The sequence below is a fragment of the Lissotriton vulgaris genome, chromosome 6 (genome assembly GCF_964263255.1).
Source record: "Lissotriton vulgaris chromosome 6, aLisVul1.2, whole genome shotgun sequence".
NCBI lineage: Eukaryota > Metazoa > Chordata > Amphibia > Caudata > Salamandridae > Lissotriton > Lissotriton vulgaris.
Window position 1 is genome coordinate 1226253470 of NC_141694.1, and position 24470 is coordinate 1226277939.

At 42.4% G+C, this 24470-nt stretch overlaps 1 protein-coding gene across 1 annotated transcript in view; it reads right to left on the reverse strand.

Moving 5' to 3' along the window:
• The window catches only part of LOC147708657 (uncharacterized), a 147126-nt gene that overhangs the window by 36487 nt on the left and 86169 nt on the right, over window positions 1-24470 (reverse strand). Inside the window, exons 13-16 of the mRNA XM_086925758.1 lie at window positions 20811-20882; window positions 18930-19019; window positions 18256-18324; window positions 15964-16050 (exon numbers count right to left, since the gene is read on the reverse strand). Of these exons, the coding sequence (XP_086781884.1) occupies window positions 15964-16050; window positions 18256-18324; window positions 18930-19019; window positions 20811-20882 (318 nt within the window). The remainder of the gene's footprint in view (window positions 1-15963; window positions 16051-18255; window positions 18325-18929; window positions 19020-20810; window positions 20883-24470) is intronic.

Below are 24470 nucleotides of genomic sequence, written 5' to 3' on the forward strand. Positions count from 1 at the left end.
TAAATGGTGCCAATATCTTCCTAAGGCAAGCACGCCGTCATCATTAGGGATAATCAGGCTCTCCAAGAGGCCTATATTGGTCAATTCATGCCACCAGAGCATAGGGTTGGAGCCTGGGCCAGCAACCAATGTCAGGCCAGATTCAATCGAGCAACAGAGATAGCACAGAAACAAAACCTACTTAGGTGGGCTGGTACACAAGGTGAATGACCCAATACAATTAATTTAGGATCCCACCTTGTGATAGTTATTCAAAGCATATTCAGCTTATCAAATACGGTCTGCCAGTAGTGAAAAATAGCAAGACAAGTGACAAAGATATGAACTGAGTCTGCCCAATCGCGAGAACATCGAAAACACTTTGAGTCCTGCCTCAAATTCATAATAAATAAATAATAAGGAGTATAGTAGAAGTCATTGATACATTTGAACTGATGAGTTTAACCCGGGAGACATTCAGAACTGAATTTGATAAAATATTTTTATTTCTCATTTCATTAGGAATAACTTTGACCCCAAGATATCGGCTTCACTTATCAGCCAATGTTTGAAAAATATATACAAATCCTCTCCCAGCACACATTAAGTAATAGATGATCAATACCAGTCTCAAAGTATCCAATATTCTAGTCCACTTTTAATCCTTAGACATCAGTTCAGGGACATGATTCAATCCATATTCGATTTTCATAAATACAGCTTCATCAAGAGCATGGCTTAGTTCATCAACAATTCAACTTGATACAATTAATTCATCAACTATACTACTAAGCCAAGGAAACACATAAAGAACACAGCCATTACTGTGTTCTTTATGTGTTTCCCTGGCTTATTCTTTTGAAACCTTTATTACTATACATAGTCTGTCTCTATGTTGGGTGACGGTTCTGTCTCTTTTGATCACAATTACACTATCGGGAGCTTTTTTTCCTTTACGGTAGGAGACTTCACTTTGCATGATACACTAATGGGTGTCGGTTTTGTCTCAAGACTTGAGATAACTCTTGTGACACTGTGTATTTGGAATTGCAGCCCTGAAGAAGTCAAGGTGTGAGATAACACACAACAAAGCACGTGTTGGCTAGAGGAAACTGCATTGTTGATGAATCAACTGTGACACGTTTTATTGTTGATGAACTAAGCCATGCTGTTGATGAAGTTGTATGGATGAAAATCGATTATAAGTGGAATCATGTCCCTGAACAGATGTCTATGGATTAAAAGTGGACTAGAATATTGGAGACTTTGAGACTGTTATTGACCATCTATTACTTAATGTGTGCTGAGAAAGGATTTGTATAGATTTCCTACTCTTTTCATTGAAGAGACTTTTGGGGTGGAATTGGCAACTGACCCCTCCTCACCTCCTCACGTTGTAGCACCATCATTACTGCAGTACAACTACCTCCCATTACTGTCTGCTGAGCGGCCGTTATCTTTTTCTATGCCTGGTTGCCAATCGATTGTTCATTAATTTCTGAAAAATTTCAGCCCGTTGTTGGATCTCTGTTGGCAGGATCATTTGATACACCCAACTAATACCCTTCTTAGGTAGGATCTGCCTCAAGTATTCTAAAAAGGAGTTAAAGGAACAATTAACGGCTTCCACCCTCGAGAAAAGCATGGAAGAGAAAATCGCTGTGATATTATCTCGAAAGAGAGAAGACAGTCACCCTCAAAGAAAGAGCCGCCTAAAGTAAGTATGCAGGATGCCTGCCAGCAGTTGATCAAATTTTCGTGCAGTTGACGGGAAAAGTTAGGATTATAACTTATATAAGAATATGCATTAAATAATGTAATCCCCGACATCTACCTTTTCGGATAGGCCCAAAGAGAGTCTAAGAACCCCCAGAGTCTTAAAACGAGTCTGCTTCAAATAAACAGTGTAGGAAAGTAGGATTTGCTTCTTATGGTTACCCCCACTTTTTGCTTGATGTTACACTGTTTTGACTAGTCTAACTGGGATCCTGTAATCAGGACCCCAGTCTATCTGCTTTCTCCTTAAATTGGTTATGTCATGTACTAGGTACACTCTAGATTGGATACTGATGTACACTTGTCAGTCCCTAGTATATGGTACACACGTACCCAGGAAATAAGTACCCCAGAGGACTCCCATTTTAAAATTTTATTTTTTATTTTTCTTGTGTCCTCATTACGCAACAGTTTAAAGTAAGGAGTTTTCAGGGACCCTTCTCAGCTTCGTGGCATCTCTGAGAAAGGGGACCCCTTACATCCGTGTACTTTTAAGGAGGAGGATTCTTGTTTCGTAGTGGGGTGAGCTAGCCATTTTTGCTACTCTTACAAGCCTTCCTCAGCATTGTTGCGATAGCGTAATCATTGGACATTACAGAGGAGTGTAATGGGAAATCCAGGTATATTACCACCACGTTATATATATGTTATATGTACACAACACCATTTAATTCACCTCTTATGGAATTCTTCCCACATATCCCAGAATTTATATTTTTTAGAGCCATATTTCCTATTTTTATCTAGGTTAAACACTTTCAAAACTGAAACCAGCCATTCGTTATGAGTGGGAGGGACAGGGTTTATCCATTTTACACAAATCTCCCTCCTTGCCAAAAGAATCAGTATGAAAATTAACTTAATTTTCATACCCCAGAGGACTCCCATGGCCTGAAACATGTATTATGCCACCCAGGAGAGGCCATGCAAAATGGAACTACAGCCTGCTTGCACCACTTACGAAAGATATAGGTTGACTAAATGTATGGGCCACTACACTTAAAATGTATAAGTCACTCCTATAGCAGCCCTTAACAATCCTGAAGGCAGAGTGCTGGGTTTTAAGTGAGAGGATGCTCCTCCAAGAACAGAGCCCTTCTGCGGCCTTCGGAGACCATTCTCCCGGGTCGTCTGTGACGCAGCCAGACTTGCGGTAAATGCTATCTCGAGAACGGCTGCAACAAAACATATCATGTCTGCTATCAAACACCTTGAAATCAAAGCTCAACCTGGTAATCGGTGTCCACCCTTCCGAAGCAAGCTACATGGGGTCCCTGGTCTTCTAAGTACCAGCTTTCTCGACCTGGTTAGCACAAAATGGATGGTGCCGACCGGAGATGCATTTCTGCCCTCCTGATGCTGAGCCAAGCTCGAGCAGGGGAAGGCAGAACAATAGGCATCCTGTCACAAGGAGCTGTGACCACCTCCCAGACAGGAATTAGTGTATTGGGGCTGGGTGGGTGCACTTCCAAAGTGCCTGAAAGTCTGCACGAGGGGCATACTTGGTGTCCTTGTGCATAGTCCAGTTCAAACCAGTTCTGTAAGCCGTTGGCTCCTGCTCTGGTGTGAAACTGGACAAATGATAGGGGAGTATCCTCCCCATTGTCCAGACCCTCCTCTGGGTGGGTCCCCTGGATCTGTCAAACCCTCTTCGTGGGTACAAATGGTCTTACCTGGCTGTGAGACATTAGATTTGACGTTGACAAGATTTAACAAGAAGAAACCACTGACCAACCGTCTGGACACTCTGGACTTCGCTGGTCTTCGACCTGGCCCAACTTTGTCTCCTTCTCTGTCCTAAGCTTGGTCTGTGCCCATGCACCATAAAGGCTCCATGCAGGGCCTGTGGAGCATCAAAGACAACAGAAGTGTCTCCCTTGGAGTGAAGGAGTCACTCCCCTGCATCTGTAGGCACCGCAATGCATCTGACTGGTTTGCTGCTCCTGAGGTCCTGAGGTCTCCAAAAGATTCCAGCAACACAGGAGGTGGGTTACGATGTTTCTTCAGCCTGAGCTGACATCTCACCAAGTTTGAGGCCAGTATTCGTCGTGGGGACTACATAACCCGAACCCCTGTGCACCGTGTACTTTTGCAAGTGCATATGCTTGGTGGCGTTCCCCAACTTTGTGCACTGGGCTGTCAATAGCCTCCACCTCTGAGCACATATCCTACCAAGAACTCTGGCCTCCAAGCACTCTGTGCCCTGCAAGCTGTTGTTCTTTGAAACTGCCTGAGGTCCCCTCACGACTCCTGCGGCTCCGGCCTGTGGGTCCCTGTGTGGGTCAACTTTACTTTCTTGTGGCTTCCTTGATTGGTCCAGGCTTGCCCTGACTCCCTTGCAATTGGTGAGTCCCCTGGACCTTGCTCGTCTACTCAGCAACCTTTTTTGACCTTTTGCTTGGGTTGCCGTTGCCAAGGCTTACTGATGCTCCCGCCGGACTCCAACCCCTCAGCGCTCGACATCCGTCGTGGGACAGCTCGCATCCGGCTCCTGGTCATCTTCAACATTGCCTGGTCCCCGTGGCTGCTGAGTCAAGAAACCCTTCGTCTCACCTGAAACATCCGACATTGGTGGGCATCTGCTTACTGAGCCCTGTCACTCCCGGAGACACACACTCTGTTCCCTCTGCTTTCAGGTTCTCTTCATCCTGAATCCACATTTGATTCCGCTGGATGCTTTTCTCCTTCCATGCAGTTTGATTGAAGACTCCCATTAGGATCGACAGTGGTTTCCAACACTACTTCAGACCTATGCACCCTGCTCCCCTGGGATAGGTAACTCGGGTACCACAGTATCCACAGGTGGCGTAGCTCTCCAGCCTCCTAACTTCCACAGGGTTTCTTCATAGTGCTTTCGGAAGGGTCCTTAAACCGTAAACTGTAAAAGTGCAACCACAACTCCCCTTTTGAATTGTACGGCACAAGTGGTTGTGTACGCACACTGCACCCGTCCTCCGTGGGGTCCCTAACTTCTCACTTTGAGTGGTTCCTTGGGGTATCACCTTCTAGATTTGGTCTTGACTCGAGTCGTGGTTTTATACCCCTATTTTAGTACATGGTTTGGTCCCCCTCTGGGCCCACTGTGCATTATTGCTATTTACGATTGATTCTGTGCTACAGTATTGTGGGCTTTGTGCTGTATCCTTGTGTAGGAGATACTAGAGAGTGTTATATAAATAAATACATATTTCTATAACTACTGTGGGGTTCCCTTTCATTTAATTAATACTAAAGGTGACATTCTGGTTAAACAAGCTGCTTTACATTCCTTCACGATTAAGCCTGAAGGCTTCTCTTCACAGCTACTACTGAGATAGCTTTCTAAACGTTTTCTTTGACCTCATACATCATAAGGGTCGTTTGGACTGGTGCAAGGTGCCCACTTTAATTTGTGGACAGCATATACCAGGCCAACTTCTGACAGACAGTATCGATAATTCCAAAGTTTGGGAAGATATTGGTTTCCCCAAGAGAGGAATTCCGGAAACAAGCCCTCTTGGTTCGTATCCCAATGCTTTTACTAGTCTGGAGGAAATGCTGCTAGAAAGAAGAAACGTAAATGTGGTAATTAAAGTTCACCCTCCAGTTGTGTTTGCTGTAACATAAGGATTTTAGCCCTAGGCTTTTTATACCTCAGATAAATATTTGCTAGATAGCCTCTGTTTGTGTAAAAAAGCCTTTGGCTACATACAAAAGTATGCCAGAAAGAGGTATAGGTAGCAAGGGAGAATAATCATCTTGATTAAGTTGCATTGACAGATTAGACCAATGTGAAATTATGCCACTTTGTAGAGTAGTTCCTATATTCCCAATAGGCTCTGCGCATTGGAATAACATATACTATAGATTAGACATAGGACTGAGGTCGACTAGGTCTCTATCGAATATATTAGACTTAATTTTGAGTGCCAGCTAGCTCAGATGGCACTAGAAACTTTCTCGAATAAACAAGAAGGGATTAGTTTCCGACAACCGCTTAAAACATGACAACTTTGTTTCCCGAGGTAAAAACGTATCTTCAGAGTCGCGGAAACAATAGATAGTTATTTCACTCAGTCAATCGTGCATGCTTCGTTTCACCAGAGGTGCAGAGAAATAGAGAGACGGGCGTTTTCAATAAAAGTATTTATTGAACAGTCTTCTTTCTCAGGCAGAGGAAATGAACTGCTACAATCGTAATACTGGTTGCAAAGTACAATGCGTACAGTACGAAGAGTATTATAAAATAATACTGTAAAAGCTGGATATGGTTTCTAAGCCATAAGATACATAGAATACACACATTAATAAATAAAGACTAAAAGTACTCAACTGGTGCTTCTAAAATACGCCTACCACGGTGTACCTAACATAGGTCTAGTACAAGGGAAGAAGTAAGTGAGGTGTAGCTTAGTTTCAGTATTTTTTTTCCAAGAACATACCCAAGATTTCTCTAAGGGTCTAACCAGCTCTGTACCTTGGTTTTAGAATGAATACATTAATAAATAAAGAATAAAGTACTCAACTGGTGCTTCTAAAATACACCTAGCCCGGTGTACCAACCTAACCTAGGTCTAGTACAAGGAAGAAGTAAGTGAGGTGTAGCTTTCAGTATTCTTTTGCCAAGAACTTATCCAAGATTTCTCTAAGGGTCTAATCAGCAAGGTACCTTGGTTTTAGAATGAATGAGGTCTGGTATCTCTCTCTCAGGACTCGATTTCCCAACAACCTGCAAGGGTTGCTTGGAAACACTGGAGCTGGATTTCTCGGCAAGAGAAAAGACAGCATCTCTCTCAGTGCGCTGCTGGAGGGTCGGCTTCCTTCGGCACTTGCTGTAGCGAGCTGCGTCGGGCAAGTAGATAGTCGAACTGCTCCAAACCACTGTGTGTTTGCCTGGGCAAGTGAGGGCATATTTATACCTTGAAGGTGCCGAGTTTGACGTAAGGTTGGACATAATAACGTCATCAAAGACTCAGTTCTTTGAAAACTCCATGAGTTCTTAGGTAAATCAATATTCAAGCAGGGGAAGTCCCTGTCTGCTGAAGCAGGTTTTTCCAAGAAATCGTTGTGGATTTTCGGAGCTAGTGGAAGTAGCCATGCCGTATTTGAACTGCATAGGCTAAGTCTAAATATGGTTATGATTTCTATGCCTTTATAAGGATAGGGTGATTTATACCTATATATGGGCATGAATTGGGAAAATTACACTAGGGGTCCACAATTCATATACAACAACTTACTAAATATCTCCTGCGTTCTGCCAGATAGTATGCCATAATTAGATTCCCTTACATCCTCCATTTTCACAGAGACTTAGATCCCCAGGTAGGTCACTGAATTGACCAATCGCCTATCATCCCAAGAAGGGACAGTGCTGGTAAGAACTAGGGTCTTATCAAGGTTTAGTTTGTACACAGAGATAGACCCACACTCATTAGCTAATTTTTCAATAGCTGCCAGAGAATCGTCTGGGGCAGAGATCATGATGGTAATGATGTCTGCACAGGCAAGCAGTTTGAGCTCAAGTTGATGGATCCGCAGCAAAGCAGTATTCCTCAGGCTCTTGAGGGCTTGAATTTAAGGTTCTATATAGTGCGCAACGAGCAAAGGTGAAAGTGGACATCACTTTACAGGTGCACGACGTATCTAAATTAGGTTGGTAGAAGACCCTGAAAATAAAAAGCTAGCCTTAAGATTCTGGTAAAGCTGTTGAATCAAAGCAATAAAGCGCGGCCCAAACTCTTACACAGCCATTACGGCCCTCGGAAAAGGTCATGAGCCCCTTTCGAAGGCCTTTTCAGAGTCTAACGTTATTGCTTTAACCAGATTTCCTCGAGAATAGTCTGCCTCAAGAGCAGTGATAACAATATTAAGATTGGCGGTTTTATCCTGCTGTGGAATAAAACCATGTTGATTCTCATCAACAAGATCAGAAATACCCATAGCAAGCCTGTTTACTAAAATCTAAGTATAAATCTTGGAATCAGCATTAATCAAAGAAATAGGCTGATATGAACCGCCGAGAAAGGGATCCTTCCTTTTCTTGGGAAAGATGACGATGTTGGTCACAGTCCATAATCCAGGAACCTGCCCAAGTAATTTAAAAGAGTTGAATAGATCACGGAGAACCAGTACTACAAGATGTGACAAACTAACATAGAAATCCAATGGAAGTTGATCGGTGCCACAGGCCTTGCCTCGTGCCAGCTAGCCAATTGTGTCTTACACTTCGGAGGCCGATATTTGAACTTATTGCTTGTGCTACTGTGTAGTAGACAGTTTCTGAGGATGGTGGGCCCGAAGAAACTGAATGATCTGGTCTGTGGAAGGGACCAATACTTAGTCATACCACTTATGATGAATGCTGTGGAACTCCTCTTGCATAAGGGCAGGATTGATCACAATAGCACCTTGAGAGTTCTTAATTCCAGAAATAGCAGATGCATTAGATCTATCACAGACCCAGAAAGGCAACAGCTCATTACTTTGATAAAGAATTGTGATCTGATATAACCCTAGGATTAAATGAAGCTCTCAACAAATATGGACACCCCGAACTCACAACTTATGCAAGTTGAGAAGGTTCAGGAAAGCCTTCAAACTGTCTTGTCAAGACCCAGATCTCATGACCATTCTCTCATCAAGGGTCTAATATTTGGAAAATAGGTCTCGCAGGAATAACCTTAGGATATTGGGGATCCCCGAGGGGTCAGAGGAACAATACTAGACACTATATCGTTTGGTTATTAGGGAAGCCATTCTTACACTGTGGGGCTGGGACATGGAAGAGCATGATTCAGAGAACCTGTCGCTATCCATTCTCACATCCATCGGTATTCACGGGCCATCCTGATATATGTGGGTAACTTCCTCCCCTGCTAGGAGATAAACAGGGCTGCTCCTCCAAGGTCACCAGTGAAAGAGGCTAGAGTGGACTTTTTTTGTTCGATCAGATTTCTCTCATAAGACTGTAGTTCGGTGTTGGCAGCTAAGAGAGCATATCCCGGCACTTCAAAAGCTTGGGGCTTCGGTTTCATTACTGGGGCCAGCAATCCAATCCTGTGCATCCATTATAAGGAGCATATGTATTCATGTTTTGAACAGCCTGAGGTTGAGGAGCTCTTGACCAAGTCGGCAGGGGAAAATCAGGAGACTAATGGATCTGGCTGATTCTGTTTTGTCTTTTTCTTCTTGATTCTTCTTCCTTGTAGGTTGTCACAGAGTGGTTTACTTAGTTTCTTGGGTCGCCTTCCCCCCTTTTTTTTTTTCTCTCTGCTTTAGGTCTGCAGGGTCTGCAGGGTCAGCTGACACTTAGATTTGATTTCATGAAGGTTTCATGAGGGTTCTTTATTAATTAATTATGGCTCTGGGCGAAAACATTTTGGGTCCTTTGGGCGGTTGTCTCGTGCGGTCTCTGCCCTGCCCCTTTAGTTCTTTTTCCCACATCCATCCTCGGTCTGGGGTGCTCCGGGGCGAGGGGAGTTTATGTACTCCTGTCTACTACAGTGTTAATGGTATTCTTTTGACCGGGGGTGATCAGCCCTTTTTCTGGGCCTTGCATGGAAGGGATAGGGTTGGGGGAAGGCTGGGTGTTGGGGCGGCGGTGGGGCCAAGGTGTGGGGCCACTTTGGTTTTTATACTGATTTTTTAGTTGGAATGTTTAGTCTGGTTGGTGGTAAAAAAGACCGCCTTATGGTTGTGGATGGTAAAGTTAGGACTAATAATTATTCTGTGCTGTTGTTCTCTTTCAATGTGTGCTAGTTATTCGATCAAGAATGTCAAGGTTTACCCTGGGGTGTGGTACTGACCAGCATCTTCATATTATTTCAAGGAATATCAATGAAATATAGGCTTCTTATAAGCGAAAATTATTTGAAGAGGTGCTACACTATCTTCATCCACATTTAGTTGGCCTACAGGAAACTTAGCTCTTGAATAAACATTCCTCTCTTCTGGATGATTGCTGGGATCAAGTCCTATCCACAGCTTGTTTCACTTCTCTCAGAGAGGGATTGCCCCACTGGCTCAGGATAAGAGCTAGACACTCATCAACCACTATATAGATTTGGGTGGACGATGGCTCATCGCAACAGTCAAGAGGGGCCAATTACGCATTATGACATGATTATCCTGTGGACTTTAATAGTCTGCTTTCGGAGCTACATCAGCAGGCAGGACCATTGATTATTTGAGGGGACTTCAACATCGTCCTTAACCCACGGATAGACTCCTCTTTTAGTTGTCGAGGGCTAAATTCTTCTTTGAGAAGCACCTACAGCTTCAATGAAATGGCTAGGGCTGCTTTGTAATGCAAATAATGGAATCTTATGCTCTGGTGGATGTCTGGCAATAGTCTCAGATGACAGAACATGGGTTTACATATTTTCCCTCCTCTCGTAAAAAAAATCTCAGATAGATATGTTCCTTGCTAGCGAAGCTCTTATGTCCCATCCTGGGGCTGATTACAAGTTTGTCAGTGCCGTGCCGGTACTTACCCGCAGCCGCACCGCCAATGCCGTGGTGAGGTCACTCGCCAGATTGCATGTATTTCTTGTGTCTGGCGGGCTTTTATTTGACGTACTCATGGCAGTGCCTCAGAAAATGGGCACAACAATGGGAACGGCAAAAACAGTTCCTGCGCGGTATGACATGTAATGACCATGTCGTGCAGGAACTGGGGTGCAAGCACACAGGGGCACATGTAGTGCCCCCTGCATGCACACCATGGCCCTGAGGCAAAAGGAGGCCCTATACAGGGCCTGCTTTGTTTCCCCTCTAGCACGGTTTTCAAGGAGGAGGAGCCACCAAGAAAAATGTGGCAGAGAAGAAACTTGCAATATGCTTGGCAGGACTGCAGTGGTTCCTTTAGGCATATTGTGGCCTCAAGACCACCGCAGCACTGCCATGGAACAGCGGTTCCCTGGCTGCTGCTGGAGGCCATTGCCGGTCTGACCACTATAATTGTAACAGTGCACTCAAAAGACCAATGCCCCCCTGCGAGGCTGGCGGTCCGTGGACCTCCAGACTTTTAATAAGCCCCTTGGTATCTCCTTTAACCCTGGGGTTTTACCAGATCACAATTCTTAGTCTCTTCACACTTTTGTCCTTCCTGACAAATTGGGACATAAACAAATGTAAGCATCTCCAGCATAGGAAATTGGGCATTGAAGATATAAGTTGGTGAGCTTTGTTGTCATTCCTAAATGTGCTCCTTAGTGTAGACCAGTTCATGCCAATATTTTGACGGTCAGTATTGGAAACTTCAAAGTTAGTGACACCCAGTTAGCCATTAGTTTTGCCATCATTTGTAATAGAAGGAAGATAATGAATTCCTCATCTATTTGAAAAAATGTCAGTATCTAGTGGTTGAGGAATGAAAGTAGCATAGTAATCCATTTTGAAATTCAGTAAAAACACACCCTGACTTACACAAAGTGAAATGCTAAAATGGACATTTATGGCACATGTGTTGGAAGATTATGATTGGCTCATATTGTATTTTTAGAGAAAAAAGGAAAGTTGAAATTACTCCTTATAGCCTGCCAGTTATGACAGATCATCTGAATAAATTTAAATCTAATCATGTTGAAGTATTTTAGAGAATAACATTGAAATATATTGCTTTTGTTTACGATGGATCAGCTGCAATTCATTGTTAATCAGAGTTTATTTATTTACAACTGATTTGGTATCTCCAGTAATCAGACTGAATACAGATGTGCTGCTCAAATAAGAAGCTCTGTAGACTGGTCATGCTCGGGCTCCTTGCCCGGCTTATAGGATACATTTTTTCATGAGAGAATTTTATATATTTATTTTGAGTTAAAATTGTCATTGCTGTTTTAATTTATAAAAAGCAAGCATCTTGCCACTCTTCTGCATGCACATAGCAAAGATGTGAATGGCTATCCTGCTACAGGACTTTTCGCTCATTAAAGGCTCTCATTATTTCTGCGTATCTCTAAATTGTTGTGGCAGCAGTTACTTTGTGAAGGTTTAGCTTGAAGATATTTCATCATAGCAGAGCTCAGCATTCTGAATCGCATAATCTAAATTGTTCGATTTTCCTTCAGATTTCGGCTTTAAATGTGTCTCACACAAATAAAGTAACAGAAATACATCAAAGGAGGATAAAGGAAACACAAAATTGTATAAATAATTACCCCCACTGACATCCCCTCTTACTTACCCAGTCTCCCTCATCATTTTACAGTATGACACTGAACATCACGGAGCAGCTCCACTGTGTAATTCTGTCTCGGAATGGCCAGACTGATAGCCGTAAATACTCAAAAAAGAGAGCCAGGCACACCCCGGTCAAGGCCCACCTTCAGTAACCGCCATCTCTGCCCTCCACAAATGACCCTCTCCTATCACTAGGCCACACTTCTCAAATCACTCAGCTTAAGTAAGTAATGGCTACATAATCATCAAAATAGTCTTTATGACATCATGTGGAATGGCAGATGAAATAGCATTTACCTGGAATGCTATTGGCATCAGTAATCTTTAAAGATTCACTCACTTTGAATAGATCTTAACATTAGAAGAGTATGTTGACCTTTGTACTTCATAGCAGTATCTTCAAGGGAGATTTTACTGAAGCTACAAGTTGCAAAACATACAGAGGGCACAAGGTTATCACTTTGCAGCTATATCTTCAGTTCTGCAACATTCGGAGGTTCCTTCTTCTCCGTACACACTGGCATGTATCAGAACTCCTAGCTCAATTACTGCTATCCTTAAGGATTCTTAATGGAGCATTCAGTATGCATTAGATGGAGAAGCCATTGAAGGCAGTTCAAATAGACCAATAAGTCTATGGAGAAAGTGATCTGGTATTACCCCTGGTCGAATCTTTCTTTTGACCCATAAGATCCACCAATCCACAGAGGTAGATTCAAGTATTTTGGTACATGCCACCTATCATCATGAAGATGCAAGGAATGCTGGAGGGAATGAAGGCTCTTGCTTATTTCTTTTTAGTTTAGTCGACCGATTTATGTCGGCCTTCTACAAGACCCTAATCTACAGAATAGATTTGAGCAAACCAAATGTGGTGCTGAACAGTTCAAAAGCCTTCAAAGGACCATTGTACTTTCTATGTCTGTAGGGCGATGCTACATTGGTGGAGAAAGATGCCCACAACTGGAAAATAAGTATGGCTTTTTAGTTAAAAGGAAATCAGGAGTTATATGTTTTCTACTTGTTTTCCTTGTGGGTTTCATTCTACTTTAATGTGTGCATGTGTGTGAGTGTGCATGCTTGTGTATGCATTTTTTTTGTGCAAATTATTCCTGCTTATTTACATTTGCCTTTTTTGGGGGCTCTTTTTAGGGAGATGAAAGAAACATGCTCCCTGAACATCAATTGGTTAAAAAAGTGTTCCTACAGCTAGTATGTATAGCATGGGGAAAAAAAATCAAAGTGTTGGAGGCACTGGTGTTGATGATTCTTGGCTACCTGTTACTTTCATTAGAGGATTCACATTGCCCACCCATGGTAAATTACTGGCCCTACCATAATGGCAATATTTCTTTGTAACTTGCAGTGGTCTACCCCCTAGTAATATAATGGCCCTGGGACAATAAATCTTGGAAATTCTTGGGCATACGTGATGGTGCGAATCTCTAGCATAATGATAATCTTAGAGAATGCTGGATATTCTTGACATATTGAGAAGTGCCATGGTCTGATGGGTCTGTCGTAGAAAATATAACTAGAATGTGACTAAGAGGGATTGGCTAAACATGTTCTTTAGTATGTTCTTAAATATTTCTATTTTATATTTGTTATGATGTCTATTATGTAGATGTTAAAGGTAGGACTAGGACTTTCCTGGAATTGCCATGTGGTAAGAGTATCCTAGAGGGTATGGATATTACCAGGATAAAACATTGCATTCCATTTGTCCCCTTATATGTGATGTCACTAGGGACAGGTACGTTTAAAACGGCCAACATAAAGTTTAAGGCCAAACAGAACTCTTAGAAGCTTTTATCGTATTTAATACAAATTTCTATTGGGTGGGGCACTGCTGCAGGTGATATGAAAATATCGACTTTGTTGAAAAATCAAGCAATCAAGCCTATTGTTATGTTTCAGGTAGAAAGTACCGCAAGGTAACTGAAAAAATGTTGTTTGAAAAATGTGTACCAAGATAAGTGCAAAAAGAACAATTGATGGACAGAATGCTGATCAATGTCATACATTCATCCCAGTACAGAGGTCTGGGCCTGAATCCATTGTTTGTTTGCTCACCATGCCATTCCTGTTTGGACCCAGCCATATGCAAATCAGTCATGACCTTGGGCCCAATGGGAACAGTCCAGCCCGAATTGCCAGCCCAGGTCCTCCTTGGACTGAAAACAAGCATCCTATGACCAGTTTTGGGCTTTCAGCCAGGATAGGTTGACTCCAGTGGCATGGAGAGCACGGGACTCACGTCTGAGCATACCCGTCTCACTCGGGGTGACAAATGCAAAAAGAACAATTAATTGACAGAATGCAGAACAATGTCTCACATTCACGCCAGTACAGACATCTGGGCCAAAATTCTTTGTTGTTTTGCTCACCATGCCATTCCAGTTTGGACCCAGCCATATGCAAATCAGTCTTGACCCTGTGCCCAATGGGAACAGTCCAGCCCGAACTGCCAGGCTAGGTCATCACTGGACTGGAAACAAGCAACCTACGACCGGTTTCGGGATTTCAGCCCTCATTACCCAGGATAGCTTGACTGCAGTGGCATGTAGAGCAGAGGCCTCTGAGCATACTTGTCCCACTCGGGGGGACAAATGCAAAAAGAACAATTGATGGACAGAACGCAGAACAATGTCATACATTCACCCCAGTACAGAGATCTGGGCCTAAATCCATCGTTTTTGTACTCACCATGCCATTTCAGGCACAGGGTCAAGACTAATTTGCAAATGGGCAGGTCTAAACTGGGGTGGCATAGTGAACAAAAGAATGATGGATTTAACCCAGATCTCTTGACTGGGGGGAATGTTTTGATTTGTTCTGCATTCCGTCCATCAATTGTGTGTCTTTTACTTTCTCACCTTAAGTGCGCCAGGTATGCCCAGACGTGAGTCCTGGGCTCACTGTGCCACTGGAATCAAGCTACCCTGGCTGAAGAGGGGTGAAATCCCTAAACCGGTCCTAGGATGCTTGTTTCCGGTTCAGGGAGGACCTGGCTTGGCAGTTCGGGCTGGACTGTTCCCATGAGGTACAGGGTCAAGACTGATTTGGATATGGCCAGCTATAAACTGGGGTGGCATGGTGAGCAAAAGAATGATGGATTTATCCAGATCTCTTGACTGGGGGTGAATGTTTTGATTTGTTCTGCATTCCATCTATCAATTGTGTGTCTTTTGCTTTCTCGTCCTTTTTGCCCCAGGTATGCCCACACGTGTGTCCTGGGCTCATTGTGCCACTGGAATCAAGCTATCCTGGCTAAAGAGGGGTGAAACCCCGAAACCGGTCCTAGGATGCTTGTTTCCGGTCCAGGGAGGACCTGGCTTGGCAGTTCGGGCTAGACTGTTCCCATGAGGCACAGGGTCAAGACTGATTTGCATATGGCCAGGTCTAAACTGGGGTGGCATGGTAGCAAAAGAATGATGGATTTAACCCAGATCTCTTGACTGGGGATGAATGTTTTGATTTGTTCTGCATTCCGTCCATCAATTGTGTGTCTTTTGCTTTCTCGTCCTACGTGCGCCAGGTATGCCCAGATGTGCGTCCTGGGCTCACTGTGCCACTGGAATCAAGCTATCCTGGCTGAAGAGAGGAAACCCGAAACCGGTCCTAGGATGCTTGTTTCCGGTCCAGGGAGGACCTGGCTTGGCATTCGGGCTGGACTGTTCCCATGAGGCACATGGTCAAGACTGATTTGCATATGTCCAGGTCTAAACTGGGGTGGCATGGTGAGCAAAAGAATGATGGATTTAACCCAGATCTCTTGACTGGGGATGAAAGTTTTGATTTGTTCTGCACTCCGTCCATCAATTGAGTGTCTTTTGCTTTCTCGTCCTAAGATAAGTGAGCATGAATAGCAATCAGTGACTTTTGGTCAAGGTATAATTAGAAAGACAAGGAGTAGGTGAATCTTTGGTGTCATGCTGAATAACTACACTAGAGGCCATTTTGTCATTGCTAGCATGGGAAGACAAGGGAAACATTCAATACAAGGTTCCAATTCACTTACTAGCATCCCTTATCACCTACCATTTCTCTTCCAGCAGTATGATGAAGGAGTGTAACCATTTGGGTGCTCCCATGTGCCATTACACCTGTGGCAGGCCAAATGGGTAGCTGTGGAACATACCAAAAAAAGGCATTAGGCAAAAAGACTTCAAAAGCTGACTGCACTAAACATTATTACAACCCCTCTCCTCTCAGATCAGTCTACAGACCCAACTCTCGGATAGGTAGAAAGATAATCACAGGACGTTAGAAAACTGAATTGTTTTTACCTGTAATGTGATTTGTCTAGAAAAGGCAGCTTTTATAATTTCTTGTTGTGTGAATATCCACAAATGTCTGGAGAAAACTACAGCCTATCACACTCGCTCGCTCAAGATATATCCAAATGTATCTCAAACATTTATATCAATCTCTCTCTCTCTATCTCTATATATATATATATATATATATATATATATATATATATATATATATATATATATATATATATATATATATATATATATATATACATATATATATATATATATATATATATATATATATATATATATATATATATATATATACATATATAGGTATATATATACATATATTTATATGTTCATATGCACACACACACATGTATAGCTCACAATGCAGTCACAATTAAGTAGTTACAAAATGGAGTAGTTTAGGCAAATGCTCCATTGAAAAACCTTTTTCAGATTCCATGAAGACCTTAGACCCTGCAACCAATTTGGCAAGATAATTTCCACCATGGCAAACTGTGTACAGTTCTGTACAGGACAAAAAAAAGTTAAGAGGAGAGCTGAAAAAGGTAAATATTCTAAATACAATAAATGTCATTGCTAGCTAACCCTTTGAGAGAACAGCTTGGACAATCCCTTACTCGTATAAGAAGAATGTGTTTTATAAAATTCCATATTCAGCATAATCAAGCATTACTTTTTATTTCACTGCAGGCAACTAAACGGTATGATCCAATATTTTACTTACTATTGCCAATAACATTTGTCTGTTTGAAATCAATCTTTTCAAGTTTATTACCCCAAAGTAAGTATGTAAAATAAGAAAATACATAAAAGGTAACCTGTAATATGGTCCACTAGGCTATAGAGGAGTTCTGGTGACGTCATATACGAAGAAGGGAGGGAGGGCAAATGCTCTGCAAACACCAAACAATGAGTTTGTGTCAGAAATTGGATTGCCACTCCCCACTGGACTGGAAAATATGGTGTCCCCGTTATGTCAAAAGTGCTGTCACTGTTTACAAAAAAACAAAAAGGGAGTACTTTTATTTTGTAATGGATTGTGAACAACCGGTTTAGGTTTAGGGGATTTGTAAAGGGCATGGCTACCCTTGAGCATCCCAGCGCTGAGGTGAGACAGTACAGGCAGTTGTTTGCGCATGAGTTTAGGGGAAAAGCCATGTTTTGAGTCTTTTTTTAAAGGGCGCTTTGTTTTAAATTAGTCGGAGTTTCGGATCCATACTGTTCCACAGGTACCAGGTGGGCAAAAAACCTTCCACCCCACCTGGCTCTCTTGAAGCTGATGGGATTCATCAGAAAGTTAGAGCTCGACCTGAGGTGGAGAAGGGGAGAATAATGTGAGACCAACTTTTGTATCAGGATGGGGCCTCTCCCATACATGGCTCTGTGAGCCAAGCTTATGGACTTAAATTTGATCCTGGCTTGGACCGGGAGCCAATGAAGCTCCCTCAAGGAGGATCTGGCTTATTGATGTCTGGGTATATTCAACAGCAGCCATGCAGCTGCATTCTGTACGACTTGGAGTCTGTTTGTAACATATTTGAGAGAGCCAACTGTTAGATGAGGTCTTAGGCACTTGTAAATGGTGATGTCTGCATATCTAGCCAATAACCTTGAAAAGTGGTTGTGATTTGAAAAATATGTTTACTCTGTGTAGGTGCAGAAAAGGGATGTGAAGGGAGTGTGGGGTAGTTTGGAGGAGTGAAAGAAAAGATGAGAGATAGACTGCCTTGCAAATTGTGCATTGTAAATATTCATATATGTAAAGAATTAATTGGTGGCCTTTAGTAATCCTTGCAAAAACAGCGTTCATTTGACATTGGTAAACTTAAAGAATCAGTCATTTCAAAACCCAGAGGCCAATAAGATTAGGATGCTGTAAAGAAGAGATTGAACGGTTTTTCTTTGGACGGGGCAGAGTGCAAGGGATGAGATTTGCTTTGTAGAGCATCCACCATTGCTAGAAGCCAACTAGATAAAATGTACTGGGACAAAGAAAATACTAAAAAACATGGTGCCTTTGAAATCATGTGTCACTTACCCTTTCGCCAGAGTAAAGTATCAAGCTGTTGTTCTGCCTCCTCATTGCCTCTGTGGTGGGCCAACGTGGCTGTTGAAGTGGTAAAAAATGGCATGAGGCAAAACGTACTCCAAGGCCCACTTCCATTACCCACACAACACCATTCCCTTAATGAAAAACCTTATCAAAGTGTTTAGCAGCACCCACGTTTAAGAAGGTGAGTTTATCTACCTGATGCAATCTCATAAATTGTATGAAAAGCATGTAAATGTAGAAATATGGATGTGGTTAAAACTAGTGAGCCAAAAAATATTTGTAGGATGGGTAGGTGAGGGAGAAAGTGCCAGAGAATGAAATGGGGAAGCTAAAAGAAGAGTGACATCTAACCCAGACATATGGGGAAAGAAGAGTAAAGAGGAAAAAATTTGCCAGAAAAGTGGCATAGTGGAATAGTGAAGTGGGCTTAATGACAGTGCAACATATGAAGATAGTCTAAGGTTTAGAGGTATTATTGTTTGGTGAGACATGCTAGGAACAGCTTTGTTTAGAAGAAGGTCAAGTTAGTTATGAATTTGGAGCAGGGTGTGTGAAATAACATTTATAGTGGAGCCAATGTTCGAGAACATGCATGGAGGGCAACTGAAACACCCAAATACCTGGCTCCTATTCCTCCGTTAAAATCATTTTTCACTTACCCATACTCTTCTAGCAATATGATGTGGGATGCTCAAAATGGATGAAAAACTCCTCTGTCCCATGCGGTGTCTAGAAAGGCTTACAGGAAGCTGTAAAGAAACCAAAAATGATTTCAGCAAAGATTAAGGCCAACTCCAGCCTCCACTAATGAGGCTCACGTTCCTGCTCTGCCCACAACTTTGTATTTGAGGATATCAAATTATTAATACTTTCCTACCATTTCATAACAAAAACATGCTTGAATATATATATATATATAGTGTGTGTATATCATCAAGTTATACACACACACACATACACATATATATATGTATATATACATTTATATATAGAAATATTTTGAAATATATTTATTTATGCCTCGGTACATGCGGGTGCAGCGGCTAGCCAAATATTCACTCAGTTTAGCTCTTTCTTTTGAGTTGTGTATCCTTCTGTTCAAAAGACATTTTTTTAAAACTTCCCCAGGAAATAATGAAGTCCACATAAACGTTTTTAGTTTTGCAGATTTTGATGAGTCGACATCGCGTCTGGGAAATGTCAGAGGTAGTGAGCTACAGAAGCTCACTGAATCCCATGTCAGGGGTTCTCTTGCACCTGAATGTGTATTCAGAATTTGTGAAGTTAAAACAGTTACTAAAGTCTTCTGAATATGATAATGTAAGAGTTTTCAAAAGTCTACAGACTAGATACACATTGCATGGTGTGCGCATGTGTGCTTTGTCCTAAGATGTCTCTAGCATTCCTCTAAGACCTTGGTAGTCCAGCAACATCTTATGAAGCTTGCAGGATTCCCCAAGCTCCTTGAGTGACTGGGCCTAAGTCAGCAGAGCTGGAAGAGGCTTCTTATGTACCAAGGAATAGATATCATGCATTAAAAGTTACTCTGGCAGAGTAGTTCCATTTATTATGGCAGCTTTGGGTGCTAAGCTTCAACAGTGCAATCTTGATTCTCGACCTTCCTACCAAACTAGTCCCTGACACATTTCTGGTTTGTCAATACCATGACCTGGTCTTATCATTAAGGAGTACAAAGATTAAAATGAAGTCAGTAGATCATGGTAAGAGTGATGAAAGAGTTTGGTGGCTCCGCAGAGGGCATCAAATTAACTGCAGATGACTTCTTATTAAAATATATGAAAAGGACACCATACTTCTACTTGTGAATGACATTAAGATGGGTGCTGCCATTAAATATGCATTTACAAAACCGGGGAAAGTCTTATTTACTTTTGCACAGTTGAAGTTTGTAAAAGCCATCCATTTGGGTCTACTTCATTAAGAGAAAGCTTGCTTTCAGGTGGTGATGAGATAAACAGTTTCAAAGGTTTGAGTGGAATTTATAATTTATCCAGAAGATCCTGGGGTCTTTTATATTTAGAGTTTGAATGGCTAGTTCAGCTGGTAATGTTGGAATCAAAAACAAAAGAAACAGCAGTGATTCACATAAAATCTTCATCATACATTTTGGCTATGTGTATATGGTAGTATTGCATAAACTACGCTGTCTTGAGAAATATACATTGTAAACAGTCATCTATTTAAAGAATCAATTAGTAGCCATCATTAACCTTGATGAAACAGCATTCATTTGAAGTTAACAAACCTTTGAAACGTTATTGTCAAAACTCAAAGAACATAATAATGTAATCACTGTTGGGTAAAATCCATTGAAGGGTGAGGCAGTAAGATAAGACAATGTATGATAGAGCAGATTGTTTAGTCAGTTATAGAGAGGGACAGGTGGCAAGAAATGACTGTTTTTTTTACTACGTATTCATAGAAACCAAAAGATAAAATGTTCTGAGGCAAAGGAAGTACTCAAACCCATGGTGAAGGAAATGCACAAACACATGGTGGGCTTTGATGTCCCGTCTTACCCTTTCGCCAGAAAAAGGTAGGAGGCTTCGGCTCCCTCTAATTATTGTGTCTGCCGGGAACCACTGTGGCTGCTGTAAAGGTAAAAAGTGCTTTAGGCAAAACATACTTTAAGGCCCACTTTCACTTTCCACTCCAAACTCCACCTCCATGACTACAATGAAAGACTCTCATCCAACTTTTCAGTGGCACCCAAGTTTAAGTAGGACCATGATCACACACAGTTTGTTGCCAGCAACCTTGTTTCTAGTAAATCATGCGAAGAAGGAGATGACAATATTATTTTGCTGTAAAGTCATATCTTTAGCCACGGTACCCTTAAGGGTTTAAAGGCTTTAAAGATCTCCAGTGTCAGAGCAGTGTATTTGGCTAGTTTGCCTATAGACATTCCATGAGTATAAATAGACTGCAGGAAGTATTTTTCTGGCAGACAAATAATACACGCAAATATGTTTAAAGAGAAATAACAGCAAGGATGCATGTTCACCTTGTTAGGATGTAAGGGAGTGGACAAGTTCATAGCCAATGGAAAGAGATGGATCCTAGTAAAATATACCAATTCAAAACAACAAACGTAAGCTTATAAGATTAATGAAAGTTACATAATTTTGCAGAGAAAGGTGAGGATTATCGTTACATGTGCAAGTGATGTTTTCCTAAACATCAGCCTGCCAATGCAGTGTGTGCTATTTATTGGTACTACACGGATACATCCTTATTATTGTTTGTAATTGCACTCTGATCTCACTGCCCATAGGTATGTGTTCACTAATGATGAAGAGTGTCCTGAGAGTTCTCATCTAGAGCTGGTTGTAAGGTATTATCCACTATTGCCAACTGCAAAGTGTGTTATGATTAGTTAATACCATCTGCTCAGAGCATAACCCATTAATTGACTACCATGTATGTGAGTGGATATGACAAGAAGAACAGGCAATTAAGAGCTTTTACTACGGAGCATGTGGAGAATACATCTATTAACACCCTATAGGAAGGCCAAAAAAGCCAATTGCAACTGCTGGCTTCCAGACCTTCATTGAACCTGGAACACAGGCAAATAAGAATACTTAGTGTGATCATTCTACTGCCTTGCACTAGCTGAGCCAGTTTCACGATTCCAGAGATCATTCTAATAAGTATAGTAATCAAAAAATGGCCATACTTTGGAACAAAAGCTGAATATGAAAATCTTGAGAATTTGATACCACGCATAGAAAATGTATTTTTGATAAGTTTAATTTCTAAGAACTCTCTTTCACTGGAACAAGGAATAAAAACAACCAACATTCATACAGGGTGCACAAAAAGCTCTACTTCTATGTTCCTCAAGTTAGCTATACAAAAGGGGGTGGTGGTGGTTTCTGGCATTCGAGCCGTCTTCAGCCCGGCTTCAGATGCTCCGTCCATCACCACCCCCTTTTGTACCGCTTTGTTCGCCATAAGTGTGGCTGGGTATGCTCAGACGTGAGTCCCTTGCTCACTTTGCCACTGGATTCAAGCAAGCCGGGCTGAAGACGGCTGGAATGCCAGAAACCGGTCCTCGGAAGCTTGTTTCCGGTCCAGGGAAGACATGGCTTGGCAGTTCGGGCTGGACTGTTCCCATGAGGCACAGGGTCAGACTGATTTGCATATATCCATGTCTGAACTTGGGTGGCAGAGTGGGCTTAAGAACGGTGATGGATTAAACCTAGATATTTCGACTGGGTGTGAGTGTTTGATTGATTCAGATGCTCCGTCCATCACCAGCCCCTTTTGTACCGCTTTTGGCCGCCATTAGTGTGGCAGGGTATGCTCAGACGTGAGTCCCTTGCTCACTTTGCCACTGGATTTAAGCAAGCCGGGCTGAAGACGGCTGGAATGCCAGAAACCGGTCCTCGGAAGCTTGTTTCCGGTCCAGGGAGGACATGGCTTGGCAGTTCGGGCTGGACTGTTCCCATGAGGCACAGGGTCAGACTGATTTGCATATAGCCATGTATGAACTGGGGTGGCAGAGTGGGCTAAAGAACGGTGATGGATTAAACCCAGATCTTTTGACTGGGTGTGAGTGTTTGATTGATTCAGAAGCTCCGTCCATCACCACCCCCTTTTGTACCGCTTTGGGCTGCCATAAGTGTGGCAGGGTATGCTCAGACGTGAGTCCCTTGATCACTTTGCCACTGGATTCAAGCAAGCCGGGGTGAAGACGGCTGGAATGCCAGAAACCGGTCCTCGGAAGCTTGTTTCCGGTCCAGGGAAGACATGGCTTGGCAGTTCGGGCTGGACTGTCCCCATGAGGCACAGGGTCAGACTGATTTGCATATTGCCATGTCTGACCTGGGGTGGCAGAGTGGCCTAAAGAACGGTGATGGATTAAACCCAGATCTTTTGACTGGGTGTGAGTGTTTGATTGATTCAGATGCTCCGCCCATCACCAGTGAAAGCGGCTGGAGTGGACTTTTTTGTTCAATCAGATTTCTCTCATGAGACTGTATTTTGGCGTTGGAAGTTGAGAGAGCATATTCCGGTACTTCAAAAGCTGAGATCTTCGGTTTTCATTACCGGAGCAAGCAATCCTGTGCATCCAATATGAGGAGCAAATGTATTCATGTATTGAACAGCCTGGGGTGAGGAGCTCTTGATCAAGTCAGTGGAGGGAAATAAGGAGACTAATGGAACTGGTTGATTTTGTTTTGTCTTTTTCTTATTGATTCTTTTTCCTTGTAGGTTGTTAAAGAGTGGTTAACTTAGTTTCTTGGGTACGCCTTCCCTCTTATCTTTTTTTATTTCTCTCTGTTAATGGAAGCTTTAGTCTGCAGGGTCAGCTGACACCTAGGTTAGATTTCTTGAAGGTTTCATGAGGGTTCTTCATTTATTAATTATGGCTCTGGGTGAAAACATTTTGGGTCCTTTGCGCGGGTGTCTCGGGCGGTCATTCCCTGCCCCTTTAGTTCTTTTTCCCACCTCCATCCGTCAGTCTGCGGTGCTCTGAGGGGTAGGGGACTTTATATACTCATGTCTACTGCAGTGCTAGTGGTATTCTTTTGACCGGGGTTGGTCAGCCCTTTTTCTGGGCCTTGCATGGAAGAGATAGGGTTGGGGGAAGGCTGTGTGTCGGGGTGTGTGGCCAGGGTCTGGGTCACTTTTGTCTTTATACTGATTTTTTTGTTGGAATTTTTGGTCAGGTTGTTGGGAAAAAATGAGGCCTTATGGTTGTGGACGGTAAAGTTAGTACCAAGAATAATTCTGTGCTGTTGTTCTCTTTCAGGGTGCGCAAGTTATTCAATCAAGAATGTCAAGGTTTAGCCTGGGGTGTGGTCCTGACCAGCATTTTCATATTCTTTTGTGGAATATCAATTAACTGTAAAAATAATTAAAGAGGTGGTACTCTATCTTCACCCACATTTAGTTGGCCTACAGTAAACTCAGTTCTTGAATAAACAGGACTCTCCTCTGGGTGATTTCTGGGATGAAGTCCTAACCTCAGCTTGATTCACTTCTCTCAGAGAGGGATTGCCCTACTGGCTCAGGATAGCTGGATGATGGCTCATAGCAACATACAAGAGGGGCCTATTATGTACTATGCAATGTGTACTCGATTGGGCCAACACTGATGATCCTGTGGTCTTTAATTGTCTGCTTTCTAAGCTACATCAATGGTCAGAACCATTGATGATTTGTGTGGA